The 20,811-nt window shown below is 32.4% G+C and overlaps 2 protein-coding genes and 1 long non-coding RNA gene across 4 annotated transcripts; 2 read left to right on the top strand and 1 right to left on the bottom strand.

Moving 5' to 3' along the window:
- Positions 1–1,204: 1,204 nt before the first annotated feature.
- Positions 1,205–3,438, bottom strand: LOC114407605. Its single transcript, XR_003665662.1, has 3 exons — positions 3,266–3,438; positions 2,104–2,184; positions 1,205–1,613 (listed from the first exon to the last, which is right to left on the bottom strand). It is a non-coding gene; the product is annotated as an uncharacterized LOC114407605 (long non-coding RNA).
- A 1,526-nt stretch (positions 3,439–4,964) lies between these two features.
- On the top strand, positions 4,965–7,626 carry LOC114407604 (protein AUXIN RESPONSE 4-like). 2 transcript variants are annotated; one of them, XM_028370779.1, is made up of 2 exons: positions 4,965–6,236; positions 6,929–7,238. In XM_028370779.1, the coding sequence occupies exons 1-2, from the start codon at positions 5,082–5,084 to the stop codon at positions 6,962–6,964; spliced, it is 1,191 nt and encodes a 396-aa protein (XP_028226580.1). In that variant the 5' UTR covers positions 4,965–5,081; the 3' UTR covers positions 6,965–7,238. The 2 variants fall into 2 exon arrangements, with proteins under 2 accessions (XP_028226580.1, XP_028226579.1); XM_028370778.1 differs by having other exon boundaries at positions 4,966–6,236; positions 6,943–7,626.
- A 5,656-nt stretch (positions 7,627–13,282) lies between these two features.
- On the top strand, positions 13,283–19,960 carry LOC114407603 (probable linoleate 9S-lipoxygenase 5). The gene is made up of 9 exons (XM_028370777.1): positions 13,283–13,694; positions 15,755–16,050; positions 16,421–16,661; positions 16,807–17,145; positions 17,257–17,342; positions 17,497–17,604; positions 17,754–18,058; positions 18,158–18,421; positions 19,091–19,960. Exons 1-9 carry the CDS (start codon positions 13,511–13,513, stop codon positions 19,842–19,844), a joined length of 2,577 nt encoding a protein of 858 aa, XP_028226578.1. The 5' UTR covers positions 13,283–13,510; the 3' UTR covers positions 19,845–19,960.
- Positions 19,961–20,811: the final 851 nt, after the last annotated feature.

Below are 20,811 nucleotides of genomic sequence, written 5' to 3'. Positions count from 1 at the left end.
CTAATTGAGAATTACTATGAAGAAATTCTCTAACAAAATGTCAGTTTTATTTTCAGGAAATAATAAAAAATAGCGTGCACCGTGAAAAGGATAGAGAATCACAAAAAGTTAATATAACAACACACATGATGAATTATTAAGATTAAAGATTATTTAAAATTATGACTTTATATTTAATTTTGATGTTTTATTATAATATTTAATATTAATTCATCTCACTTATATAGAATTAGTCATCTTTATATATAAACAAAACAAAAGTACAAGTTTTGGTTGGTCCAAAATCTATAAATTAAATATTTATACTAGTATTTTTTTTAATAAAAAATAGAATTTAATCTTTAAATTTGAATTTAATTCTCAAGTACGGTAAGAATATCTTATAATTTATTTCTTCTGCCGAAATGTCCAGTGATTCCATACTTGAGATCAGTAAATATTTAAGTTGTTATTATGGAATACTTTCTTTAAGAGAGTCATTGCTTCATTTCTTTGATTTTGAAATATTACATTGTTCAGTAAGTATCTAGTGTGTTCTTTTATTTATGGCCCATGAAAATGCATGCCATAAGTAAAATTACTTTCTTTAATTAACAATTAGCAAAAATATCAAAGTATAATGATACTTTTTTAAAACCATAAATATCTTTCACTGTAGTCTATATTTGCAGCCATTAAATGATAAAATCATTTTTCTTTTTATTTTTAAACCGATTATTGTCATAGTCGCCATTCACACAAATATGAATTTATGGTTAGGGTTAGAGTATTTCTTAAAAAAATAGTTTAAAATGTATGATTGTTTAGAATAGCAATTTTCATACAAGTTGGGTCATAATTTTTTCGTTGGTAATAGGGTCCATAAACTTTAAATTTAGTCCGAAAAGAATCATAATCTGATAACCATAAGGTACGTGATACCAAAAGTTAAGTTACAAATCTAATGATAGTAATAAAATTTTATATCGAAAAGGCCCAAATGCCGGGCCAGTGCATGCCACCAAGAGAAACCACATTACAATATTTTTGGTATAGATTCCCGCACATGTTTTTGGCAGAGCAGTAATTGAATTTGAACGTCAAAAGTTTCTTTGACATCATTAGGACTCAATAAATAAGCATCAATTCAGTATGCGCGAGTGACAGAATGGGATGGTGTCTGGAGAGTCTTCATTTTATCTTCTATTATAATTGATACCATGGAAAGCAAGAAATTCGAGACTGTATCATTATTTTTTGTTTAATATATAACTTCTAAGATACAGAGTTGAGAGGGTAAACTTTCACAACAGCTTAAAAAATTATATTGAATCTCACAAGTAAGCATACTTAAAAGGGTGCAAATGGCTAAATGCTCATTTGTCCAGCCAAAGATCCTATGATCAAATTCATGTAATCCCTACTCACTATTTTATTCACATTTCACAGAGTTTCCTATATGAATGATGTAGATAAGCAGTATAGACAAAATAGACGTGGAGGCAGCAGGCCAGAATGTCAACCTCGAGTACCATAGCACATTAACATGAAAAACATTAAATTTTCTCATGGACGATAGGCAGAGTGTTGTTCCAAAGCCATTGGCGAGCAGAGCCATCCAACAATGGTGAAACCTGCGAGGTATCATAGTAGTTACAACACAATCAACCATACAAGATTACAAAATAGAAAATTTAGTGGAAGTTAGGGGACTGGAGGGTGTAGGAGTAAGGGGACAGGCCAGACTGCACAATGCAGGACTTTAGATTCTTATAGAGGGTGTAAGGACTGGTTCCATTCCGTGGACATGCCAAAGAGAGAGGGTGATCAGACAAGATAAACATAAACACAAGCATGTTCCATGACGTTTTAGTATTCTTAAATTGCTGGGTTGCAGTGGCATCAAAATGTATATTTAAAGAAACCTAAGACTAAGGATTAGACAGGCAATTACAAAAGCAAAACCATGGTACACATGGCCTTCAGAGAGAATGCACTTGCATAATAGATAGGGAAAAAGGGACTGAGGAGAATCCAAAGAAGAACAAAACAAGAACAAAAAGAAAGCCATTGAACACACTAGAAGGCAAATCCAATGTACCTAAAAGAGCCAAAGCAAAATACCTTTTCCCAGACTAGTGAGTGATAGTTATTAAGCCAATCAATCTCTGCAGCCGAAAGCAGAGACAAATCAACCAATTTAATCTGCAAGTTATTCCCAGGTTAGTAAACAAGTGAGCGAAAGGATATATAGCTCAGAATAGAACGTTTTAAAGTACAGGAGAAAATGAGAAAAAAGACCAAATGAAAACTGAAAGCATCACTTCAAGTCCTCAGAAAATACATTTAAAATTTAAAAGTGTCATCAATTGTGGATCGTGGAAAATGGTGAATAGCCAATAATCTGCTATAACATGTAGCAGATAGCATTGCGAGCAAATAGAAGAAGTCAGATACCAGTTCAAATATATGATATATATCAATTATATATGTATAAAAAATTAAGTTGTATGCAAATAAAAATAAATTGCATAAAAATTAACATAATATTAAATCAAAGTCCAATTGGATGGAGAACCGTTGAAGATGGCAAGAGGATGCCGGATGCATGTGGCGACCATGACACGGCACCCATAGCAGCTGCAATAGCAGATGGAGTTGCAATTGCGGATCCAAGAAATTCCGCAATGCAACAACACTATAGCAGCTATCAACCATCACTAACTTAAAATATAAAGAAGCATTCAGAATGGAATGAACAACCAACTCTACTCAATGGTAAATTTCCCAAGGATAGTTTCAACAATGCAGGTATGGAGAAAAAAGATTATTTATAATCTCTTATTAGTATTTTACCTATGCTTGGGTTTTATAGGAATAGGATTAATATTCTATAACAACAACAAAAACAAAGCCTTATCCCATTATGTGAAGGATTAATATTCTATAAAGTTTCGTAATTGATTGACTAAAAGCCATTCGGCACTGGATTGTCCACAATTAAATAGGCCTCAAGGACCTCTGCTGGTTCCATATTAACTCTTAAAAGAAAGGACTTGCCATTACTACATCAGTAGAGAAGCATAATTAGAGCTAAATTTATGGGAGAATAAGCTATTTTACTGCCTCTTGCAATTAAAAAATCCTCAATCTTCTGATGTTGAACTACAGGTCTACAACAGGAACTATATCTTTCATAAATATCAACCAAAAAAAAAAGGAAAAGAAAAGAAAACTATCAACAGCAGCAACAAATGGTAAGAGCGACCAACAGGCAACAACATACCTGAATGGGTACATAAGTAATCATCAACTCACACTCATGCACTACCCATCGGACCCATCCCATCCCTTCATGCGCACTCCCGATTCTCTCTTTGGCACTGCAACCATGACGAACATGTTCTCTTTAATACTCACCACCACGCGCTACCTGTCAAATCCACCCCTCCTCCCCGCGCCACCCCTACCCTCGTCGGCGGCGCGCGTCGGAAATTCGGGTCACCGTCGACGCCAATGCCGACCTCTCCATCAACATCGACCCAACTCCGACGAGGAGGAGCCAACATCGACTAGCTCTGAGATTTTTTAGTCGCAGACCTGAGATCGACATTCTCGGTTTTTTGGTTGCTACCAAGACATAGGTGCTCAGAATGTGAGGTTTGGGTTTCCGATTCAATTGAGGTTCCTTCTCAACTAATGTTAGGGGTTTCGGGTTTCGGGTTTCGAGGTTGAATATTTTGGATTTGGAGTTGAATTCGAAGAGGGGAAACTGTGTTTCGGGTTCCAGGAGCTCAGGGAAGTAATGCTTCAGAAAATCGAAGAAGAGTCAGAAGTGGAAGATTGAGAGGGTCTAGTGTTTGTTTCATCAAATTTGAAAAGTATGGATGTTGTTGTTGTTTGTTCGTCTACTGATGTTAGGGTTTTCAAGATTCAAAGCATGGATTTTGATATGGGTTTGCTGATCTGATACGTGTATTCCAGAAAGATCAATTTCTAGGTGTCAAGAACCGCCAGAACTTGTTAAATAAAAGGTTTCAAAAACTTTTGTGAATAATTTACTGGCTATTTTAACCGCCGGAAAATATAATTAAGTAATGATAAAAAACGAATATAAAAGGTCATCATTTAGAAGAATTAACCGCAAGATCAAAATATCAAGAACCAAGACTGATGAATTTTTTGTCTAGAGATTAAATATAAAAACTAAAAGAGGTTTAGAAATCAAAAATATAATTAATCTTATTTTCTTTTACGAACAAAACATGAATTTAACACGTTACTTAAAGAAAAATCAAACTCATTACTACTTGAATCAAAAGATTTTATATGATTTCATGTTGCAAATATCTAAATTAACATATTAACTATTAAGTAAATTAGTATTTTTTTCTCTCTCAAAAGTGATATATCTTATATCGATTAAGCATGTTTACGACAATCCAACTTGCGTTTCGAGAAGCAACAAAAGACATGCTTCGACGTGTGAAGTCACTTTGGACCTCCTGCAATGGCATATTCACCGTTAAAACAAACACGTTAAAACCTAAAATATTGGTATGTATATAAAAAGTTAGTTTTATTATATTTTGCGCGTGTCAATTGTCACAAATACTAACAATTTAGCAACTTGAATTTACAAACACCAAATATAACCTTATAAAAAAACACCATCTATATAAAAAAAAACAGACAAATTAAGCCCTCCTATTATAAAAAAAAAATCTAGAGAGGGCCATAAGTATTTTTTAATAAAAAAATCTCTTACAATGATTCTAATTATTTGTAAAAATAGCACTAAAATAGAAATAAATATACTTGAAGTATTGAAAATATAAAATGAATTTAAGATTTGATTACTTTATACTTTTTAATATAATGAGTATTTTTTTAATATATTCTAGATTTATGTTAATAAGTTAAATTTTATTTAATGTTTTTGTTTTATAAACGAAAATAGAAAAAATTATATAATTTTACAGAAATATTAATTTTACGGTGGAGGTGGGAGTGGGAGACGCAATGATGCTGTCCCCCGTAACGAGCACTGACAGGCTTTAGTCTTGTAGCCACAGCGAAGCTGGGAGCAGTGGGCGGTGAGCATGGCTATCATCACAGAAGAACCCGAACCAGAGCAACCAACACACTCACGCTCACAGATCTCACCCACCAAACCCAACAACAACCCCTTCTCCTTCTGGTTCTACTTCACCCTCTCCGTCTCCCTCTTCACTCTCTTCTTCGTCTTCACCTCCTCCACCCTCTCCCCCCAAGACTCCAAAACCTGGTTCCTCACCCTTCCCTCCCCCCTCCGCCACCACTACTCCAACGGCCGCACCATCAAGGTCCAAACACACCCCGACGAAACCCCCCTCCAAGTCTTCACCCTCCAAGAGGGTCCCACATCGTCCGAAAACATACTCATTGTCCACGGCCAAGGTCTCAGCTCTTACTCCTACCGCCACCTCGCCAAATCCCTCGCCGCCAATGGCCTCCACGTCACCTCCCTCGACCTCCCCGGACACGGCTTCTCCGACAACTCCGTCGAAGTCTCCGTCGAGGGCGGCGCCAACGGGGTTTTTGGGAGGTTTTGGTACGTCTACAGTGAGATTCAAGAGAGGGGTCTTTTCTGGGCGTTTGATCAGATGGTCGAAACAGGTCAAATTCCCTACGAGGAAATTCAAGCTCGCATGTCGAAGAGGAAAATAAGAAAGCCTATTGATTTGGGTCCGCAAGAGATGGGGAAAGTGTTGGGTGAAGTTATTGATTCCATGGGGCTTGCACCTGTTCATTTGATTCTTCACGATTCGGCATTGGGGTTGAGTGCTGATTTTGTTTCTGAGAGGGCTGAGTTGGTGAGAAGCGTGACGCTTATCGATACGGCGTCGTCTACTAAGGGGGCTTTTCCCGTTTGGGCTCTGGAGGTGCCTGTGGTGAGGGAGGTTGTGGTGGGGGTTTCTTTTGTGTTTGCTAAGGTGGTGGGGTTGTGCTGTTCCAAGAGGGTTGGTGTGGCGGATTCGGAGGGGTCGAGGGCGCTGTTGAAGGGCAGGGATGGGAGGAGGGCGGTTGTGAATGTTGGGAAGAGGGTGAATTCTAGCTTTGACTTGGCAGAGTGGGGTGAGGGGCTGAAAGGTGTGCCAATGCAGGTGGTGTGGTCTGCTGGGTGGTCCGAAGAATGGAGCCGGGAGGGTCACCGGGTTGCAAGTGCCCTTCCACAGGCCGGTTTTCTTACGCATTCTGGAGGCCGGTGGGCTCAGGTGAGATCAACATTTGTTATTGTTTTCGTGTTAGGCTTTCTCAAGTTGTTATGTTCTTCCTACTGAATGAGCTGGTTACTTACTGCTATCGGAGGCTAATTTATTTTGGTATTAGATTTTGTGATGTTGTCAGTTGTCACCATGGTATGTTATGTTGATCTAAATTTCTCTTGAAAACTCTTGCTTGCTGTACTTTGATTGAAATTTTTGAACTATCCAAGATGCTATCGAATATAGATGTTAACTTTTCAATTTGTCTATTAGTCTATACACCTTGGTTTTTGCATTATCAGTTTATGTGGGTTTTTTTCCGATCTGGTTCAAAGCATGAGGTTACGGTCCCTAGTCAGTCAAACTCCGTTGTAAAGTAGTGAAGGCAGAAGAAGACTGATGAACCTATAGAGTCAACTACTTTGATTAGATAATAAACAATTTAATGAATTTTGTGTTACCCTGTGCATAAATGAATGATTAGTTTTTGTGAGTTTTTTTTTTTTTTTCTAATCTTGTGTGAAACATGAACCATATGCTTCAACTTAACTAGTCTGGCCATGCAAACCTCTTGTACATATTCTACCAAAAAAAAAAACTCTTACACATATCTGCAGAGTTTGCTGATTTTTATGTTCTGTAGAAGTTATATATTGCTGTTCAGATATCTGCTTTTCATCATTAGTCTAATCTGGATCCAGTTGTGTGATCTCAGGAGGACGCAGCCGTTGAGATAGCTGAAAAAATTTCTCAGTTTGTATTGTCATTACCAAAGTCTATTAGGAAAGTTGAACAGGAGTCCACCCCAGAGCACGTACAGAAGATGCTTGATGAAGCAAAAAGCAGTGGTCATGATCATCATCACCATCAAAGTCCTGATCATGGTCATGGACATGATCACTATGGTGATGCTCACATCCATGGAGCTAATTATATGGACGCATATGGGCTTGGTCATGGACATCATGGTTGGTGAAAGTGATCATGGGTTGGTCATGGATTTTACTGGCTAACATTCACGCTTGCAGATAGTATCTCTACTTCATATTTCTCATACATTGTATTAATCGGGAAGCTGAAGCTCGTACCATATGTAGTTCTTGCAAGCTAAAGCCTACATGTTGTATGTTATTTTTTTTTACTGTTATACATTTTCAAAATTGCCGAAGGGTGTGAGATCAGAGATGATACACTAAGTAACAACTATGCATTAGAAGATACTTGTAAGGAAAAAAAAAAAAAAACTTTACATTTTTTAGCTGATTGCTCTCGTGTGCTCTAGTTTGGAGCTACTTTTTGTGTTTGGATGTTGGAATTATTTTTGTAAGGTGTTTGGTGAGAAGAATTTTTAACCTATGTACTTGAGATATTTTAGTAATTTAGATAGATGATTGTGCAATATTTGTTATATTAATTAAAATTCTCCTTGTTGAAAAACTAAAGATTTCAATCTAATAAACTCTTCCATATACTTTTTAAAGGATTTTCCTTTTCCTTTATTGAGATATTGAAATTTCTTAGTTAAAAACCGGTTGAACTAGTGTCAATTGGTTTCGAAAAAGGGGCATTCTCTATTGGAAGTTGAGTCTACTATGTTGTTTACTGCGTGATGTCATTTTCTTGTATGTTTTTTACGCTTTTGATATTGGTTAATAATATGGCAAATAATTGAAATGAAACTGCAATGGCCTTTGGATCATGATCCTCTCCAGTTTGTTTTTGAAGTGCAGGGATCTGATCGCCACCCTTAAATGAATTTTGAGTTAATCCTGGAGTTATTTTTATAGTTGAAGCATATCCGGATTTACTACTACCAGTTGTTTTTTAATGTTTTGACTGGTGATGGACATAAATCATCTGAACAATATAATGAGTAATCATGGTATAAAGTACTACTATAAACTTTAGGGAAAGGTTACTAATTAATGTAATAGCTATATTGAGCTGGATCCATATCTTATACTAAACGCAAAATGAAAGTAGCAACAATGTATCCATAAACTATTTTTAATTATCTTTAACTCAAATCTTACTAATTAAGGATATTATATTTCTTCTAAAATTTGAAATTTTCAAATGTTTACCTTTTTTGAAACCCTGATTAAATGATCCAAATTTCTAACTTTGAAACCTTTTAAATTATTTTCTAACTCAAAAGTGATTAGAATGGGGCCAGAGCAAATCCCTCATAAAAACCATCTAGATCCACCTTTGATACGTTGGGCTTTAATAATCTGTGATGGAAGGCCCATGTTATTTTCACCTCCCTTTTTGCTAAGTTCATATTTTTTTAATTTCTAAAATCACCATACTACTCTCTCCCTTTCCCCTACTCCCTCTCTTTTAAAATTTGTCACCTCCTACTACCACACACCCTCTCCCTATCGCACCCCTTTCCTCTCCCTTTCTTTTTCCATTTTGCACCCTCTTCCTTTTTTCTAGGAAGATGCAAAAGAAAGAAAATGAAGTGACTTACGAATTTTATAAGACGAGCTTAGATATTATTCTTTTAATATATTTTTTATTTTAATTTTCTAAGTACCTGATAAAGAAACTCGTATGGTGGTCATTCATTGGAATATATGAGGATTATATAACCTCAATTCCATCGGTGGCTGAGGAAACATTTCCGGGCTAGAGCCGTAAGTAATCTTTAATTGACCCAAAAGGAAAGTAAAAAAGTCAGATTTATGCTTGAATACTTAATAGAGATGTTGGAGACTCCCCCATAAACAATGCATTTGCAAAGAATTGTGCAATTTTAGTTCTCAAAATTCCAACTGCAATACTTGTATAATCAAAAGAGCAATTAAGTTTTTTTAAAAATAATTTCATATTGTCTTTTTACAATAAGAATAAATATACCACTTAATTGCAATATATTTATTCTTATTGGCCTGCAGGTTCTTGCTTGGGACTTTATTTCGTTGCATATTGTTTTATAGTGAGTTTTCCATAATATTTTGTTGGAGTTAGGTGTCCTTTCTACTTTATAGAGAGCTTTCCATAATGTGTCCTCCTATTCTTATACTTTTATTTGATTTAATTAGCGACCGTTTAAAGCTAACAGAGACGAAGATGAAAATTTAACACTATATATATATATGTCAATTCCCACACGCAACATGAAGAAAATGGGAAGTGGGAACGCTCTGAATGATTTTATGACTTGGCCAATAAGTAAAGTTATCAGTTATGGCCAGCTAGCCCGCAGAAGAGATGACAGTGACATAGAGAAAATTGAAGACCGACGATACAGATTGCAAGTAAAATTCGTCCAAGCAAAAATTATAATGGCTTCTGACATACAACATGAATGGAAATTAATCAAAAGTTGTTGTGTGTAAAACGTTTAACCACAAAACATCGAGTTTGGAATTTAATTAGTAAGCAGGATATGATGAAAAAAGTTGCATAGTTTTGCACCTTATTAGGTACCCGGGCAGAGAGATTTATAATCTCTACGGTTCAGGAACTCTCAGATCAGTTTGCCTTCACAATCACACATTTACAATTAAGTTTGATAACATAATTGACTCTTGAAGAATCAGAAAGCCACCAAAGATAAGCTTCCCAAATTAAATGTCATTAAACTTGCTAATGTACGTGTAATATTGTATGTTGGTTGTTAATCTTACAGTGTAAATGGAACTTAGATGTCCCAATTAATAACTCATCTGTCAACTTTATTGCATGAAGTCATAACATCAAACTTTTCTTAAAGTAGTAAGTAACATTAATATTTCCTTTTTATATAAGGAAGAATATTTTCTTTTTGTGCGTAATAAGGAAGAATATTATTTATGAGTTTAAAAATTGTATCTTCAGTGTAAAGATACTATCAAATAATAAAAAATATCAGAATTATAAATTTCGGAGAAAAAAGCTATACATATTAACAGTGTAAGTTTGCTTTACAATGCTATCGAATAATAAATAATCATATATGATAAATTTATTATTTTTTTAATAATTCTTATTAATAATAATTTATAATTAAACAATAATGTAAAATTATTTTATATAGTCAATCATCGTAACTTTATTTTTAAAATAGTATTTATTATAAGATTTAACCCTTAACTTTTTATTTTTTATAAATTTTATTTGAGAAACTAATTTGATTCATTTTACATCCAATTTTTTGAAATATTTGAAATTTTTACCTGTGATAGTTGGGTTGATGTGACGGGTAAAAGTTAGGATAAATTTTGATAAAATAAATAAAATAATTATGAGTAAAATTAACCAAAAAGTAAAAACCTCAGTAAAATTCATCAAAAAAATTAAGAATAAAAGTAGGTTTAATTGTAAAAATAATTTTCCTATTTTTTTCAACTTATTAAATTGGTTTTCATATATTTTAATTCAGTATTACAATCATTTTTTTAAAATTGATTATTTGAGATTACAAGATTAAAATTAGACTGTTAAAAAAACAAAAAAAGTTGACTTCCACCTATCATTAATTAGAGTCAACATCCAATTTTAGCTATTGAGATTCAAATAGTCAATTTGAAAGAAAAAAAAAACTTTAATAGTGAATTAAAATGGAGGGAGATCAATTTAGTAAGTTGAAAAAAATAGAGACTATTTTTGTAATTAAACTAAAAAGTATAATTATTTTAGCATGTGAGCTCCATGATAAAAAATAAATCAAATTAATTTATTAGAATAAGATAAAAATTGAAAAGTTGAGAATTAAATCTTATTATAAATATTAATAAATACGGATATAAGGGGGCAGGCAGCACCCCTCCCTCAAGATTTTAATATACATATATGCAGCTACCTGTAAAAATATACTAAGAAATATGAATTGTCTGGTAGTAATTAAGGTATAGCAAATAGCAAATGAGTCTAGTAAAACACGCCGAAAGAAGAAAATAACACCCAATAAAAAATCCACCCTCACAAATTATTTTGAGTATCAATTATCATTGTTTCATATTTATGAGCCAACATTACCGGAACCTAACCAGAGAACCCCATAAGCCCATGACAGAGTGATATTGGCTTAATTTATATTTTCTTACATATATATATATATATATATATATATATATATATATTATTTTTATTATAAATATATTTATATGTATTATATATTATTGTTATATATAAGATTTTATGACTTTTTAATTATTATTATTCTCATTATCTCTTTTGGATTGTGAGATTATTATTGTAAATTTTGTTCGACTGATACTTTGTACATGAGAATAAAAAACCTTTCAAAACTAAAAAAAAATAGTATTGAGTTATAAATATGTGGAACCTTTAGCAATAATCTTTTTAAAACTAAATTATTTTGTGTTAGTGACAAAATGGATGACAAATAAAATGCAACCTATGATAATGCTTGATATATTTTTTGTTTTATGGAGTTTTAAAATGTTACGCAACTATTTCATTTCATTTGCTATCTTAATGTACCGAACAATAATGAACAAATTGAAAAGTAGATAAAAATAGTAAATATTCATACAAATTACACATCTAATGCATACAATGTAGTTTTTTTGAGAAAAGATACACTTAGGCGTGTAAGTGAATTAGACTCAATCCACAAACTTGTCTAATTCAATTTAATTAGATTTTTTGGATTGGATTTAATTGATTTTAATTTAATAAAATTCATTATAATTGAATTGGATGACAAATTTACAGTTTTGGATTTAATCAAAACTCAATCAAATCTAATCTAATCTAATATTATATTTTATGATTATTCTAATATAATATTATATTTACATTTTGAGTTATAAAATAATGTTACATTCATCATTATTGAATATTGATGATTATTGTTTATCATATAAATAGTTATTTTATCATTTTTTTGTTAAATAAAATATCTTATTATCTTTTTGAGCTTGATGATTTTTTTTCCAAGACTTAAGTGACTTTTTTTTATGGCTCAATTCGATAATTAATTCAGTCCATTCAAAGTTAGATTAGATCGACAAAAAAAATAAATTCAATAAAATAAAAATTAATTGGATTAAGGTAAAAATAGATAAAACTTAATTCAATTCCAACTATTTACATCCTAACTCAGATCTCATATTACTCAATTTTTTTAAAAAATATTTATTAAATATGTAAATCAATAACTACTTTCTTTGAAAGTTATTATTTCTTAAAAGTTAAATATTTAGATGATTGTGATTAGCCTATTATTATTATTATAGCTTAAAAGGAAAACTTTTGTTGAATGCAAACGAACGGGTGAGTTGGATGAAATTGAAAGGAAAACGATCTAAAAGCATCAACGAGGCCTGACGCGTGGTATTTCAAATCAAGTCAAGTTTTCTTTTTGAAAACCAAATCAAGTCAAGTTACTATCTCGTTTGCAGAATTCCTACGCGTTGCCAGTAACTTTTTACCAAACTTTCGCCCCAAGAAATTAATTAATTAATGCAGCAATCCCATATATTGCAATCAAAATCGAAGAAGAATACAATTTTAAACTCTTTAACATTCTTAAGAATTTTTTAATTAAATTTCTTAGGATTTTTCATAGAAGGGGGCAGAAATTCAAGATTCCCATGAAGGGGGAATTTCTTTATAATCATCTCTTATTCACATAAATATTTTACACATAGCAAACATATTTATGGTATTTTCAGAAAACGTAATTCTTAAAAAAATATAATCCCCGCTGTAAAAAAAAGAAATATAGTTTTTAGAAAACATGGTTTTTGGGGATGAAAAAAGATTATAAACTCAATATTTTATTTTTTTCATATGCTTTCTTAAACTAAAATTTAAAAGTAATATTTAAGGTATTTTTCATTAGTTGCAAGCTAGTATAAAATAATACATCAAAATTAATTTCATAAAAAAATATATATGTTGTTAGACAAGTTATTTTAAACATTCTAACTGCATATTGAAGGGAAAAAAAAAGTTGAAAGAACTAATTAAACATGAACTTTTCTTGTGTAAGAAAATCTAGTATATCCAAAGCACATAATTGACCGCATGTTTGTTTTAACATTATATAACCTTCGTTCAACGTACGGGTTTTTACACTTTCTTATGCATCAAACATGAGAACAAGAAATTGAAACTTTTTCGTACGTTCAACGGAAAACTACCATGTGACTCAAACATTAATTGCATTAATATCTCTCTTGCCTATAAATACACAACTTCATGAACAATAATATATATATATATATATATGTTCACGTCACAGAGAATATTTGATCAGTATTTATTTAATTATTGTTGTTACTTTTGAGAGAAAGTGTCAAGAGCTTTGGTTCTGAAAGAAGATGCCTCAAAACATTGTGAATGCCCTCAGCACCAGCATGCACATAATAAGAGGGACAGTGATCGTAACGAAGAAAAATGTGTTGGACTTTAACGACTTGAGTGCCTCCTTGCTAGATCGTCTTCATGAATTTGTGGGCAAACGAGTTTCTCTCCAACTCATAAGTGCTGTTCAAGCTGATCCTGGTCAGTTTTATTTCTTCATATATCCAATGCTTTCCTCTTCAATTTCTCATGTTTGCTTTGCCTCGTGCTCTCAGTTTTAATACACTTTCTCCTGTTCTCAGAATTATGGAAATTAGTTATCATATTTGTGTCTACTTGCTCAAAATTTTCATTACATATTATAATTTAACCTTTTTTTTAATTTATTATGAGATTTTTTTATGGAAATAAGATTACTTAAAAAAGAAGAAGAATAAATGGGAAAGAAGATAAATAAGAATAGGTGGTTATTGTAAAAAGTAATTTTTTTTATAATGGAATATACTCACATTTTATCATGAGAATATGAAATAAGACAGATAGATATTTCATATGTTTTTTTTTATAAATAACAATGCCTTTTTATTTTTATAAAACTTGTATCAAACATGATAATATAATAATTTTGTGTTCACTTTTCTGAAAATAATTTGTGGTTCGATGGAATACCTATAGGTATTATTCTTTGATATATCTAGTATTTTTAAGATTTTAAATAATTCGAATAAAAACAGTAAAAATAAAAGTTATATGTATATTTAGATTACTATAACGTTTCATATTCTCGTGAGAATTGAATATTACACTTTCATCATGAACTTCATGAGAATTAAAGTATGAAAAATATAATTAAAAAACATAATAACATTCTCAATAATAAATAACATTTGAAAATAAATTGTTAAAACTCATAATAAACATAAGAATATTGATTTTTATATTTATATCTTAGAAATAAACTTTTGATATGTGAAACAAACGTAAATTATTTCAAATTAATATTTATCTCTCTCTCACACACATATATATAGATAGATAGCAACTTATTTGAGAATATTATCTTATTTAAGAGCCTAAGAATAGCTACTAACAAATATTTGATTAAAATTAAAAATAATAAATAATTATGATTAAAATATTTAAAATTTTAAATTAAAATATCATTAAATCTCTAAAAAATTAACCAAACAACAATAAATAAATTTATAAAGATGTCAGTTATTACTTCCTATAATATTTCAATTAATTAATTATCATTATGATTGTGGTTATCACTACCATGATCATCACCATTACCACAATAATTGTCGATGTTATCACTATTATCATCAACAACCATAATCTTAATTGTAATGACCTCCTTTGTTGTTGTTATAACCATCATTGCATGCATCATCATGATTGTTATCGTCACTATTATTGTTATCAATTATTATCACCATCGTCGTCATGATTGTCATCGCCATTATTACCGCCACCATCAGAATCGGTGACGACAACAATAATAATAGCGGTAAAGATAATGACAACAACGATGGTGACAATTGTCATGACGACAAAAGTGATGACAAACATAATAAATAGTAATAAGTTAAGGATAATCGAAATATTCTAGATGATTTGATTGATGAATCTTTTAGAGATTTAAAAGTTATATTAGATTTTAATTTTAATTTTTAAATATTTTAATCTTAATTGTCTATTATTTTATTCATATATTGTTATTACTAATGTTCTCATGTAAGAAAATGCATGCTCTAGAGGAGTCGTATTCTATATACACACCCATTGCATAAACAAAAATACCATTATGTTGGACAATTTTGACGAGACAAATAATCGAATTTTGTTATTTTCTCATACGAATTAAAAGAGGCAATTGCATGTTACGTAAAATTTAAACAAACTATGAGGGTGTGATGAACCTAATTAAACCATGCGTAATATAATCTATCTATTGTTAAGATACGTACGAGAATTCATGGAAAAATCAAGTTAAAAATCCCATTGCAGCTGCTATGAATTACGGATAAAAAATAACAGTGAAAATATGTCATCTCTAAGTATAAACTGTGCAAAAGAATCATCAAACTAACTCTATTGTAGATCATCTCTATGTATCTGATGCTTCTTTTTTCCTTATACGCACAAGCAGACTAATCATAAATATCCAATATTAACTTTTAAATCAAGATTCTTTGTATGAAGTTACGTTTACCTACTATGGACCCTGAATGTTATTATGATAACAAATGTTGAAGGGAATGGCATGAAAGGAAAACTTGGGAAGCCTGCATATTTGGAAGACTGGATCACCACAATCACACCCTTGACAGCGGGTGAATCGGCATTCAGGGTCGCATTTGATTGGAATGGTGATGAGGATATAGGAACCCCAGGAGCATTTTTAGTAAGAAATAATCATCACAGTGAGTTCTACCTGAAAAGCTTGACACTTGAAAATGTTCCAGGCCACGGTGTCATCCACTTTATCTGCAACTCTTGGGTATACCCTGCACATAAATATAAAACCGATCGCATTTTCTTCAGCAACAAGGTACAACTACAAACATAACTATCAATTTCATGCAAGCACTTCAACCCATGCTAACTGCTAACTATCTTTTGAACTGTATGCATGTAAATTTATCACAAGATTCTGGACCACTATGTGATTTCAGTCGATTTCTACGTGACACATAATTAAATTTAATCTACTCTTTCTCATGAAAGTATCACGTGGAGATTGATCACAACCATAGTCGCGTAATAGTCTCAGATCATGTAATAAATTTCTGATAAGTTACCAGTTACATATTTAATTACTACTAATGTTATGCATGAAGACATACATTCCAACTAACATTTCTAACAAAACTAACAAATTAACATTTGCCAATAAAAAAAAACTAATGTATTGCATGCAGACGTACCTTCCAAGTGAAACACCAGTGCCACTTCTTAAGTATAGAGAAGAAGAACTAGAGAATCTAAGAGGAGATGGAAAAGGGACCTTGCAAGAGTGGGATAGGGTTTATGATTATGCATACTACAACGATTTGGGTGATCCTGATAAGGGTGCACAATATGCTCGTCCAGTTCTAGGAGGGTCCATTGAATATCCCTATCCTCGAAGGGGAAGAACTGGTAGACCACCTACAAAATCAGGTTAAGCTTTTTTTTGTGTGGCTTTGGTATTCATTCAAGTTCATTTTTGTTAAAAATATTTTGCAAAAATGAATTTTAGTCCTTTTGTTGCAGTTTTAAATTTCTGAAGTGGGGTTGTTTCTTTGTTCTGTTGTTATTATACCAGATGCTAATAGTGAGAGTAGATTGAATTTTGCCATGAGCTTGGACATCTATGTTCCAAGAGATGAAAAATTTGGTCACTTGAAATTGTCAGACTTTCTTGCTAACGCACTGAAATCCATAGCTCAAATTGTCAAACCTGAGCTGGAATCGCTATTCGACAGCATCCCTGAAGAGTTTGATAGCTTTGAAGATGTGTTTAAACTCTATGAAGGTGGAATTAAGGTGCCTGAAAGTATACTAAAGAATATTAGGGATAAAATCCCTGCAGAGATGCTCAAAGAAATTCTCCGAACTGATGGTGAAAGGTTCCTCAAGTTTCCAGTCCCTCAAGTGATTAAAGGTATTTTCACATAATTCTTTTACCACTCACACGGACACGTATTGTTACCCTTGCACGGAAGAACCTAAATTATTCATGCATGATAGTGACATTCTTAATGATTTGGAGCAGAGGATAAGTCTGCTTGGAGAACCGATGAAGAATTTGCTAGAGAGATGCTAGCTGGTGTAAACCCAGTTATTATTCGCTGCCTCAAAGTAAGTCCAAGTTTAGCCATAATATTTTAGAATCAATTGAATTCAACTCAAAAATAGAATATATTTTTTATAATTATCAAGTTTTCTTTTCCTAAACTTAATTGATAATTGAAAGTATTTTTCCCCCCTCACAATTGTCCAAAACAAATTGCAGGAATTCCCACCAGAAAGTAAGCTAGATTCTAAAGTCTATGGCGATCAAACCAGCACAATAAGGAAAAAGCACATTGAGAGCAACATGGATGGGCTCACCGTAAATGAGGCAATTTTCAACTTTGATATGATATTTTGTGATTTCATAATAATTTTTTATGTGAATTTTGCTAGAGCTTTTGTAGTCATCAAAGTCAATTCATTTTTTTTTATTTGAAGGTATGATTTTTACTATTGATTTTGTATTTGGTTAAATAGGCAATCAGACAAAAGAAATTGTTCATATTGGATCACCATGATGCACTGATACCATACTTGAGAAGGATAAACTCCACTTCTACAAAGACTTATGCAAGCAGGACAATTCTTTTCTTGCAAAATGATGGGACTTTAAAGCCATTGGTCATTGAGTTGAGTTTGCCACATCCTGAAGAAGATCAATATGGTGTCATTAGTAAGGTTTACACTCCTGCAGAAGAAGGTGTTGAAAATTCCATCTGGCAGTTAGCTAAAGCTTATGTAGCAGTAAATGACTCGGGCTATCATCAGCTTATTAGCCATTGGTATAATAACTTTCTCAATGATGACCAAAGAGGCAAACACAGTAAACTTAGTTAATCTTTCATTGAACAAAATTTCTTATATCTTTCAATTTGTCACAGGTTGAATACTCATGCAGTGATTGAGCCATTCGTCATAGCTGCAAACCGACAGCTTAGCGTGCTTCACCCTATTTATAAGCTATTGCATCCACACTTTCGTGACACCATGAACATAAATGCACTTGCAAGACAAATCCTCATCAACGGAGGTGGCATTGTAGAGGCCACAGTTTTTCCATCTAAGTATTCCATGGAGATGTCATCTGTGATTTATAAGAACTGGGTTTTCCCTGACCAAGCATTACCCACAGATCTTATCAAGAGGTAAACCACACATGAGCAACACCATTGTTAGATATTAATTATGGGTTGTTCTACATATATGGTTGAAACGTGAAAGCATAATGACATATAATTACTGCTTATTGCTCCACTAAAGGCTTATTGTTCCACACGTTCACTCAAAGAACTAGATACTAAGTGATAACCTACAAGATATAAGTATCAAATGAACACTATTATTAAGTTTTGGTTAAACTATCGACTTAGTCTCTATAGTTGTTTTCATTTTAAGTTTTAGTATTGCTTTAATCCCTACATGTGCATAATAGTTAAGTTTTGGTTTCTGTCATTGATCTTATAGAAAATTCTTTAGCAATATAAACCGCTACAAAAACTTTTCTGACAATGATAAACAGCTACAAAAAATTACGTAAGGACTAAAATTTCCAGTTTTAATTTTTCATATAGGCCGAGACTAAAACTTAAAATGAGGACAACTATATATAAAAGCTAACTGAATAGTTTAACCTTTAATTTGGCTAATTATTTTCCAACAAAGGTAAACCACACAGGCACAAGACCATTGCAAGATATTAATAATTGCTTGTTCTAAATATATGGTTGAAACTTGAAAGCATGATAACCAACATATAACGTTAACTAATCCAAATACTTGATGTTAATGAGCTGATACATAGTTGCTTCTTTCAGAGGAATGGCTGTTAAAGATTCAGGTTGTCCACATGGCCTTCGACTCTTGATTGAAGATTACCCTTACGCTGTAGACGGGCTAGAGATTTGGTTTGCCATAAAGAAATGGGTTCAGGATTATTGCTCCTTCTACTACAAGGAAGATGACACAGTTAAGAAAGATTCAGAACTACAATCCTGGTGGAAGGAGTTAAGAGAGGAGGGTCACGGTGACAAAAAGAACGAGCCTTGGTGGCCAAAGATGCAAACTCGTGAAGACCTCATTGAAGTTTGCACTATCATCATATGGGTTGCTTCAGCTCTGCATGCATCAACCAACTTTGGACAATACCCTTATGCAGGTTTCCTCCCAAACCGTCCAACCATAAGCCGAAGATTCATGCCTGAGGAAGGAACTTCAGAATATGATGAACTTGTGAACAACCCTGATAAGGTTTTTCTGAAGACAATCACTGCACAGTTGCAGACCCTTATTGGCATTTCACTCATTGAAATATTGTCTAGGCACTCTTCTGATGAGTTGCATCTTGGACAGAGGGACACTCCTAATTGGACTTGTGATGTGGAGCCATTGGAAGCTTTTGATGAGTTTGGAAAGAAGCTGGTTGAAATTGAGGAGAGGATTATGGCATTGAACAATGATGGGAAACACAAAAACCGAGTTGGACCGGTTAACATGCCATACACATTACTCTTTCCTAGTAGCAAAGCTGGACTAACTGGCATGGGAATTCCTAATAGTGTTGCAATTTGAATGGGCTTGCATTGCATGTTTTCTTTCACTGCCTTCTGAATTCAGATTTTAGTGTGATGCTTATTTTTTTCTGCCACTATTCAGCTTAAAAAATAAAAAACCTTGAGCTTTGTGAATTTCCAATCTTCTCTGTATACTGTGTAATTATGTCCATTCGTTTAATGTTCATATGTATATGTATAATGTAAAAATAATTTGTTGTGGAATGTCAAATACTTTGAATAAGTTTGTCTATGAAGGACGATATCTGGAAAAAAATTATTTAATTTGTTCACGTCCGAGAACACTAAGGAAAGAGGATGGAGTACTCTAGCTTAAAACCAATAAGATTCAATTTATCTAAAAGAGAAAACGATCTTTAATTTATTTGTTTAAGGGGACATGAGTTCTATCTCCGCCATTAACACTTTTAAAATACCAAAATATTTAAAATTAAACTAAATTTAAATCTAATTATTGAACAAATAAGAAATTATAAATAAAAATAAAAATTAAATGTTCAATACATGGAAATTACACAACTTAATGAGTAAGAATAAATCTAAAAAATTCTTTTGTTTAAGAGTGAGAACATAAATTTAAACTATGACGATGAATGTAAGAAAATAACATGATCCCTTAAAATGTCAAAACTTAAAATAAGTACAAGAAAGTCTAGGTTGTGTGTAAGTTGTTATAAATTTTTATTACTTATTTTTTATTCTTACAGGTAAAAAAATTAAAATAAGTCATTGTTGTTCGTTTACTTACACTTTTTAAATGATTATTTTTATGAAAAATTTTAAAAATTAATAAACAAAGAGCTTGTTTTTTTCCTTAACAAAACACATAAGTTTGGGCTGAATTGAACCGGTTGATAATTTTTGGGCCGAAGTTGGGCCTGCTCCATTCCATTCCATTCCTGCCCTTACCTCGTAGCGCCAAAAAAAAAAAAACACTAAGAGTTGGAGAGAAGCTTTTAAGTTGA

The sequence above is a fragment of the Glycine soja genome, chromosome 3 (assembly GCF_004193775.1).
Source record: "Glycine soja cultivar W05 chromosome 3, ASM419377v2, whole genome shotgun sequence".
NCBI lineage: Eukaryota > Viridiplantae > Streptophyta > Magnoliopsida > Fabales > Fabaceae > Glycine > Glycine soja.
Note: the sequence above shows the minus strand (reverse complement) of the source record. Positions and strands in the feature narration are given on the sequence as shown.

Excerpts from the sequence above, each read along its gene's own strand:
- LOC114407604 (XM_028370778.1), top strand. The coding sequence starts at position 5,082 with ATGGCTATCATCACAGAAGAACCCGAACCAGAGCAACCAACACACTCA. Across the intron at positions 6,237-6,942 it reads CTGGAGGCCGGTGGGCTCAG|GAGGACGCAGCCGTTGAGAT; the intron begins GTGAGATCAACA and ends GTGTGATCTCAG.
- LOC114407603 (XM_028370777.1), top strand. The coding sequence starts at position 13,511 with ATGCCTCAAAACATTGTGAATGCCCTCAGCACCAGCATGCACATAATA. Across the intron at positions 16,662-16,806 it reads TAGACCACCTACAAAATCAG|ATGCTAATAGTGAGAGTAGA; the intron begins GTTAAGCTTTTT and ends TTATTATACCAG. Across the intron at positions 17,605-17,753 it reads ATGGGCTCACCGTAAATGAG|GCAATCAGACAAAAGAAATT; the intron begins GCAATTTTCAAC and ends TTGGTTAAATAG.